This window comes from Fonticula alba (genome assembly GCF_000388065.1).
Source record: "Fonticula alba strain ATCC 38817 unplaced genomic scaffold supercont2.7, whole genome shotgun sequence".
Classification (NCBI taxonomy): Eukaryota; order Rotosphaerida; family Fonticulaceae; genus Fonticula; species Fonticula alba.
The window spans coordinates 1,214,622-1,223,286 of NW_009242977.1; the positions used below are offsets into that span (position 1 = coordinate 1,214,622).

General features: G+C 68.6%; 1 protein-coding gene across 1 annotated transcript; it reads left to right on the forward strand.

Annotated features, from left to right (window-relative positions):
- Positions 1 to 1,643: 1,643 nt before the first annotated feature.
- Positions 1,644 to 7,833, forward strand: H696_04472 (hypothetical protein; the record flags this gene model as incomplete). The annotated part of the gene is made up of 6 exons (XM_009498350.1): positions 1,644 to 2,786; positions 2,918 to 2,987; positions 3,141 to 3,298; positions 3,535 to 3,916; positions 4,049 to 4,285; positions 4,499 to 7,833. 6 exons carry the CDS (start codon positions 1,644 to 1,646, stop codon positions 7,831 to 7,833), a joined length of 5,325 nt encoding a protein of 1,774 aa, XP_009496625.1.
- Positions 7,834 to 8,665: the final 832 nt, after the last annotated feature.

Consider the following 8,665-nt stretch of genomic DNA (forward strand, 5'->3'; position numbering starts at 1 on the left):
CCCCCCCCCCCCCTCCGGCCCCCAAGACTGTCCCGTGCGCGCCAGTTCTCCCCGGCCCCGGGCCTCTGGCCCCATTGGGCGACGATCTGTCTTACTGGGGTGCGGAAACGCCACCGGGGGCCGGGCGTGGGGCATCGAGGGGATACTCTGCTCCAGCCCGTGTTTGGCTGGGATCTCTGCCGGTCTCTGTCCCTCGTCCGGCGTGTGCCAGCCCGCCTTGGTGCGCGCCACTGGCCAGTCCCCGCATGCTCGCACCGCCATGCGCCCGTTCCGGCCCGGCCCGGCCCGGTCCCCCCCTCCCCCCCCAGCTGCCGAGGCCGCGCCGGCGCCGGCAAAATGCCCATTTTTGCCCACAGCAAGTGGCCTCGCCTCCGCATGACCAAGTTCCGTCCTGAGGGATATCCCTCCCCCCCCGTCCCCCCGAGCCCCGACTCGCCCGGCTATTTCTTCCTAGCATGTGCCCATGTGTGTAAGTGACTGTGGAGAGGCTCGCGCGCGCGCGCGCGCGCGTGTGTGTATGTCCGCGTCAGGCGCATGTTGTCCCCTTGTGTGGCCAGCGGCTTCCCGCACCCTTGGCTCCCCATTTTCCCCCGCCACTCAGCTGTTCGCTGTGGTTCTCTCGCTCTCCCTCTCTCCTTCGCACACACGCACACACACACGCAGAGTCTGTCTTCCACGCGCCTGGGCCAGACCCACAGGTGGGCTAGGCCGAATCTTCCGGCCGCCCCCGTGTATTTGGCCATCCATCCTGGGATCTCTAGTCGTCACCCAAGGAAATTGTCCACTCCTCTCCTCACACCCAGGGGGGCCTCTCCTCTCTTCCGCCCACACTCTCTCCCTCTCCTTCCTTCGCTCTTGCGCCTCCTGCCCCTCGCCCCCCTCCTCCCCTCCCCGTCGCGCTCCCTCTGCCGCCTTCTTTTTTTCCATCTGGACGTGCGCCTGCCCATTGGTCTCCTTTGCTCGCCCGTCCCGCCCCCCCCCCCCCGCCTCCTCGCTTTCGATATGCTCCCTGGCTGGCTGGTTTCCCCGCCCGCTCTCATTGTGCCCGCGAGTTCCTCCCCTGCCGCCCCGCCCCGCCCCTCCCCCACTCCGCCCTCCGCCTTACATGGACTCATACCTGGCTCTTCCGGGTCCTCCTGGACGGTCAACTTCCCGCCGATTGTGCCGCTCACTCTCCCTCCTCCCGTTCGATCTCTCGCTTTGTCCAGTCGCTCGGGGACTCGACCTCGAGTCACTTCCCCCTCCCTTCCCTCCCTTCGCAGCTGCAGGCGCTCTCCCTCTTCCACCTCCCCCGTCTTCGAGGAGAAAGCTGCCCTGACTCTCCCGCTTTCCCGCCTCCCCCTCCCCCCCTCCCCCCCCGTTAAGGTGTGTGTGTGTGTGTCTCTCTGCGTCTGTATGCGCGCTTGCCCGTCACACGGCCCCCTCCTCTTTCCTCTTTCTCTCCCTCCCCCTCTCTCTCTCTCTCTCTCTCTCTTTCCTTCTCTCTCTTGCTTTCCCGGTTCCCGGGTTCCTGGCACCAACCTTCAGCACCCCTCCCACCTGTTCCTCCTCCCCTCCTCTCTTTCCGCACCCCTCGAACACATCCACATCCTCCACCTCTTCATTGCCAGACTCCTCCCACCCCTCCTCTGTCTGGGCTGGCCATGACGTCTACGCACTCGTCCGGCAGCGGCGGATCATTGCCGAAGGGGGAGTCGAACCAGCAGCAGCAGCAGCCGCCGCTGTCGCAGCCACCGTCGCAGCTGCACCCGCCGCTGGAGGCCCAGCCACCGGCCCCTCCAACGTCGGCCGCCACAATGGCCGATCCCCCAGTCTTCAGCCCGAAGCCCAACATACCGGACCCGGGCCCGGCCCCCGGCCCCGGCGCCAGCCCGTTGACCGATCCGCCGGTGGCCACAGGCAAGCAGACGCCGCGCCTGTCGGCCGCATCTGCATCTGCACCTATGGCGCGCCCTGGGCCTGGCACGGTCCCCTGTGCCGCCGCTCTTGGCGACATCCCAGATGTCGGTCCCCTGGCTGCCTCCAGTGTAGCCACCACCACCACCACCACACGTCCCAAGTCCAAGAGCAAAACCAAAAACCGGCGGAATCGCTCGACCATGGCTGACGCCCGCGGGCATCTGCCCGAATCCGTTGACGATGGGTCGCCTCTGCTCCTGGGCGGCGGCGGCGGCGGCGGCGGCGGCGGGGGTTTGCCAACGGCCGGTGGTCCCTCGGCGTCCTCGGTCCCGGCCCTGGTGTCAACCATGTCCACCGTGGCCCCCACCGGCGGCACTTCCACACCGTCGGGCCCTGTCGCAGCTCCGATGCGTTCCTCGCGCCACGCCGCCGATTCCTTTGCCGGGGACATGGCCACGGCGGCCTCCCCCTCGCCGCAGCTCATGACGCGGGCTCGGTCCGGGTCCATCCAGCATGGGGTCTCCGCCCATTCGCTCGGGCCGGACACCGCCAGTCCAATCGTGTCGGGCAGTGCTTTGGCCACCGGCGCCGGGGCCTCTGCCTCGGCTTCAGCCTCACACCACTCCGCCTCGCACCATGGGCACCATTCGCACCACGCGCACCATGGGCACCATTCGCATCATTCGCACCACGCGCACCACGCGCACCATTCGCACCACTCGCACCACTCGACCGGGGCATCGAACCTGCCGATCGAGCGCGGCTCGGCCACGCTGCATTCTTCGCGGGCCAGTCAGGCCTCCGTGTCCGGGTCGGCCCCCGTCCCGGCGCACCATCCGGCCCAGGCATCCGCCGGCTCCGGACAGACCACTTCGGCCAGTCGGACCGTACGTCCTTTGCGCCGTTCCGATTGCGCCCCCCCCCCCCTTTCCCCCTGGCATCCGGGGCTCCTTAAGCTGACCTCCCCTCGTCCGTTCCTGTTGGTCCCTGTTTGCCCCCCCCCCCCCTCCCCCCCCAGGCGAACTTCGTCTCGGCACGGGCTGCCCCGCACCACCAGCATTCGCAGCATCACGCCCCACCCACTGTCCGTATCTCCTCTGCCCCCCCCTCCACTCGCCCGCTGTGCTCGGCCTGAGATGGCCCTCCCTCCCTCGCCACTACTGGTTTCGCTTCACATCCTCACCCTGTTTTGCTCTCCCTCTCCCCTTCCTCCGTTCCTCCGTCGCCCCTTGAACTCGTAGGCGCCTTCGTCCTCGCCCTCTCCCGCGGCGGTGGTATCCTCGTCTTCGCCCCTGATCGCGACTTCGGTGGGTTCCCCATCGTCTTCCGCCGCGTCCTCCGCTGCGTCAGCATCTGCATCTGCGTCCGCATCTGCGTCCGCATCTGCGTCCGCTTCCACGTCCTCGTCCTCGTCCTCGTCCTCGTCCTCGTCCTCCCCCCCATCTTCCTCGTCCCCAGCTTCATATCCGTCCCATCATCACACTGGTGGTGCCTCGACTACCACACAGGTACGCCACGCACCCTGCCCTTGTCTTGGTCCTTGGGACCTCCCTCGCTATGCTTCTTCCCTTCTTCCCCCGATGCCTGTGCGCTCACTCACACCCCCCCTCCTTCCCCCATGGGCGCACTGCACAGGCTCAGCACCATCCTCAGAATCAGGCCCAGAGCGGCCATGGCCACACGCATCACCAACAGCAGCAGCAGCAGCAGCAGCAGCAGCAGCAACAACAGCAGCAGCAGCAGCAGCAGCAGCAGCAGCAGCAGCAGCAGCAACACCACCACCAACAGGCTTCCTCACACCAGCACATGACGGCCCAGCAGCAGCAGCAGCACGAGTCGATGATGCACTTTTGGAAGCTCCTTGATGAGCATGCTCCTCTGATGGACCAGCTGCTGGACCGGCTGGTGATTTACCTGTCTCCGAGCGAGGATGAGGTCTTCATCCGGAGGCACATCTCGGGTCTGGTTTCGGACCTGGTGGATAAGCACCTCCCGGACTTTGCGATCGACCTCTACGGTATGTCTGGGCGCTGCCGGCCCCCCCCCCCCCCGCCCCATTGGGAGGGGCACCTTCTTTTCCTGCTCCCACTTCCTTATGCTCGCTAACACCTCCCGTCGGCTCGTTCTTGTGCTTGTGCCATCCTTGCAGGGAGTTTACGCACCGGGCTTCTGTTGCCGAAGTCTGACATCGATCTGGTTCTGGTGTCGCGAGGATTGTTGGCCAGCCGGACTGCCTCGGCCGCTGCGGCTGCCGCTGCGCTGCAGGGAGACCCCGTCCCCTCGGCCGATGATGAGCCGGCCTCGCCCAACACCGAAGCCGGGCATCTGGTCCCCTCGAACTTGTCCATGGAGCCCCCGTCACTGGATCACCTCCGCACGCTGTTTCGTACGCCCATCCGTCCGAGCGCGCGCTCTTACTCCTGGCCTCCCTTCTCCCTCTCTCGCATTCTCTTTCTCTCCCTCTCTCTCTCTCTCTCCCCCTCTCTCTCCCTTCGCGCGCACACACACACACATACACACCGCGCTCTCCCCTGGCATGGCTCTTTCTCTGACCGCGTGTTCTTCCGGTGCACCTCCTGTGTCGCTTGCGCGGCATCAGTTGCTCTTTGCCATACGGACTGGGCGCTGGACGTCCGCCTTCTGGACGGAGCGTCGGTGCCGATTGTCAAGTTCCGCCATGGCCCATCCGGTGTGGCCGTGGACATTGGCAGCAACTATGCCGACGCCGAGCTGAGTGCCCAGTTCACGGAGGCCCAATTGACGGAGTTCCCGATCCTCCGCCCACTGATGGTCATCCTGAAGTACATCCTGGCCGCGCGGTCGCTCAACGACACGTACTATGGCGGCATGGGGTCCTTCGTCCTCCTGTGCATGGTGGTCAGTTTCCTGCAGTATTCGGCCAAAAATGCCCACTATGGCAACCCGTATGAGCAGCAGCCAGTGCTGACAGCGGAGGCGCCGGAAGCCAGCCCCCGCGTGACAGGGGCCGGCTCGGCTGGCAGCGGCGGCGGCGGCGGCGGCGGCCGTGGTGGCACAGCTGCCCAGCGACGTGCCGAGGCGGCGGCGGCGGCGGCGGCCGCGGCTGCGGCTGCTTCGAGCCCCGCCACCGCTGCCGAAGGAAAGTCCTCGGCCGCCGGCACGCCGATGGTCGACCCGGCGGCCGAGCATCCGGAGGAGCACCGCTCGGCGGCCGGAGTGGCGAATCACCACCCGGAGCATGTGGCTGCCGGTGCTGATCAGGCCGGATCGCCGGGGCCTGGTGCCGGGTCGCGGCGACGCGCTTCGGCCCCGAATGCCGGGGATTTCCCGTCGCCCTCGGCCACCGGGGCGAGTGCGTCGCCGGGCGCCGTCACGACCGGGGCCCCGGGCTCCGCGTCGGCGGGTGGTGGCAGCCACCTGGCGGCCGGATCCATGCGTTCGACCTTCCGCCGGGCGACGGCCGATGCCGCAGCGGCGGCGGCGGCCGCGGCCGCGGCCGTGGGCACTCTTGGTGCCTCGTCATCGGATGCGGCTGGTGCTCCGTCGGATGATGATGCTCTTGGTCGCGGAGGCGTCGCCGGCCGTCTGGCGGCTGATGGCATGCCAGGGGGTGTGTCGCAATCGCGCCGGGGCTCTGGCCGGACGCGTGGGGCAGGTGCTGCGGCCGTCGCCACGGCCGCTCCTCCGGCGGGGGATGCGGTGATGCGCGGCGCACGCGGTGCCAGTCGCGGCTCATCGCCGGTCGCCGGGCGTGTCAGCGGTGCCGGGGGGGCCACCCCCGACATTTCGGCCCACTCGGGTGGCGGCCCTTCGCCCGGGATTCTGAGTTACGCTCATGCGGCCCAGTTGCGGTCGGTGTCGACCGCAGGTGCGGCCGGCCCCGGGCCCGGGGCCGGTCATTCGGCATCACGGTCGGCGGCCGGGGCCGGCAGCTCGGTGAGCGGGTCTTCCAGTGCCGGCTCCTCGCCGGGGCTTGGTCGTGGCGTTGGTGGCCCGGCCGGTGGCCACCCCGCCCGTGCCGGGCGGAATGGGCCCAGCTCAGCTGGCAGCCCGGTGGCCGTGGCGGCCCCATCATCGAGTGGCCCTTCGCCGCCCCCGGCTGCCGTGGGTCCCGCTGGAGGGCCTTCCACCGGCGCGGCAGCCGACACCAGCTCGACCGGCACCGGCACCGGCACCGGCACCGGCACCGGCACGACCAGCACTGCCACCTCGACGCTCATCAACTCCTTCTCCATGTCCTTGCCTGGTGAGACCGCCGGTTCGCCGGACTGGCTCGCCACCCCTGAGTCGACCCCCGGTTGCTCGTCCGAATCGGACTTCAGCCCGGAGCACTCCTCTGCCGATGAAGCCTCGGACACCGAGGCCCCCTTTGGCGGTAACTCCCTGGGCCCGGTGCCTGGTCCCGTTTCGTCCTTGTCCCCCCCTATCCCCGCTTCGGAGTCTGGCTCTGATGTCTTGGCCGCCGAGTCGGCCTCCCTGTCTGATGGCTCGGCGTCCGAGCCGGCCCCCTCCGATGGGCCAGTTGCCATTGGGCAGTCTGTCTCGTCGGAGGGGCTGGCTCCGGAGCGGGCGGCCTCCCCCGACGGCTCGGCCGCCGAGCCGCCACCTCCCGAGGCGGTGCCCGAGTCTACCGCGCAGTCTGCCGCGGCCGCGGCCACGGCCACGGCCACCGGTGCTGGCGGTCAGCAATCTGCCCCTGCCGCCCCCTCCACGGCCTCCACTTCCGGTCAGCAGCAGGGCGGTAGCCCGTCGATGGCGGATGTTCCCCTGTCGCCGAGCTCGCTGTCGCCCCATTCGTCTCCGGCCCCGGCGCCGAAGAGCCTGCTGCGTACCTTGCTGGGGTTCCTGCACTTCTTTGGCTGGAACTTCGATTACAACAACTATGGCATTTCGGTGCGCTTCGGGGGGGACTTCTTCCTGAAGTCCTCGCGCACCGATTGGTCCGTGGATCCGGCCCGGCCCTTCCTCCTGAGTTTGGAGAATCCGCTGCATCCGCGGGTGGACAGTGGTCGAAATGCCACCTGCATTGCCCTGGTGCATGGGGCCTTCCGGATTGCCTTCGCCGCATTGGCCACTTGCCTGCACCGGGTGGATGCCCTGTCTCGGACCGGGACCGTGGACATCCTCCGGGAGTTGGAACGCACGCCTGCCCTGCCGGGCGTGGATCCGCTTCTCTTCCCGGATGATGAAGTCTTGATGGCGGCCGCCCGGACGGCCATGACCACGGGCCCGGTGTCGACGGTGCACTTGGCGGCGCCGACCAGCGAGGTGGAGGCGGCCGTGTCGGCCGGCGCGCACCTCGCCCAGTCGTCCCTTCTCTGTCCATTTGTGTGCGCCGATAACACCATGTACCCGAAGAAGACCACCGGCGGGGGTGGTGGATCCAATGCCAGTGCGGCGGCCGCGGCGGCCGCGGCGGCGGCCGCTGCCATCCCCGTGTCCGACATCGATCGATACCGGTATGAGTTGCGCCGGCAGCGGGAGCAGATTGTCCGGATCTCGGCCATCGCCCGGGGCAAGGCCCCGGCCCCGGCGGCCGAGGCACGTCCGGTCGTGGAGATCACCCCGCCGCCACCGGCTCAGGGGGCGTCCGCGCCGAAGCCCTCCTCCTCGCCGAACATTCGGGTCATCCAGCCGGCGGCTTCGGCTCCGGCTCCGGCTCCGGCTCCGGCTCCGGCTCCAGTGCCGGATCCTGCCGGTACGGTCACTGCCGAGCCGGTGTCCGATGTCCCGGGGCCCGGGGCCCAGCCCCCTGCCGCCACCGGGGACAGCTCCAGCCCGAGCTCTCCTTCGCTGACCCCCTATGCGTCGGCCATTTCCTCGGCCTCCTCGTCGCCAGTCAGCAAGGCGGCCCCCGGTGTGGAGGCCGATGACGACAGCGATGATGTGGGCTACGACGACTGCGATGACGGCGGCGGCCTCCTCTCGATGGCTGTCGAGCCCGAGGTTGACTAGGTGGTGGCCTGGCCATTCGCCCATGCTCACACGCCGCCATGTGGATCCGCATTCATTTCCCTCCTCCCCATGTTCCTGCGTTGTCAACGCGAGGGGGCGCATGGCAGGAGGGCTATGTGCGTGGATGTGTCTGCGTGTGCGTGTGGGGCAAGGGTGCGCGCTCCCTCTCCCCCCTTCTCCTCTTCGATCGGGCTCCCTGCCTGCGCTTGGTGTCTTTCGGCGGATGGCGGCGAGAAAAGGCTAACCCCTTGGGATTGATCCCGAACTGTGTACAGACCGCCCCCCCCCCCCCCTTCTCCCGCCCCTTCCGTCATTCCTTCTCCTCGTTCCCCCCTCCCCCCCCTCTAAGGGAGGAACTTCGGCCTCCCCTCCATAGATTCGACGGCTGTCGCGCTTCCCTCTACCCCTCTCTTTGTCCCCCTCCCCTCCACCTTGCTTTTGAATGACGCCTCGGCACAGGGCCCCTTGCGCTTCCCCCATCCACAGGCCCGATCGTCTTTTTGCGCCTCGCCGCCGGAGACAAAGAGAGAAAGTCGGACAGGGGGCGGCACGCGCGCGCGCGCGCGCGCGCATCCCCTCCCACCCTCCGATGTTAGTGGCCGCTGGGGGGCGAGCGGGCGTGCGAGCGAGTGGCGCAAAAGAGGCCCACGCGCGCACACACGGTCAATGTCTCCCGGGCTCGGGACGACAGTCGACACAGTGCGCCCGCGTGAGTGCGCGTGTGTCCACCTGTCACCGCCTCCACGCTCCTCCGCCCTCCCCTTGTATACTGTATCCTATGACGCCCTCCCTCCCTCCCACTCCTGCCCCGGTCCGTCTCTCCCTCTCTCCT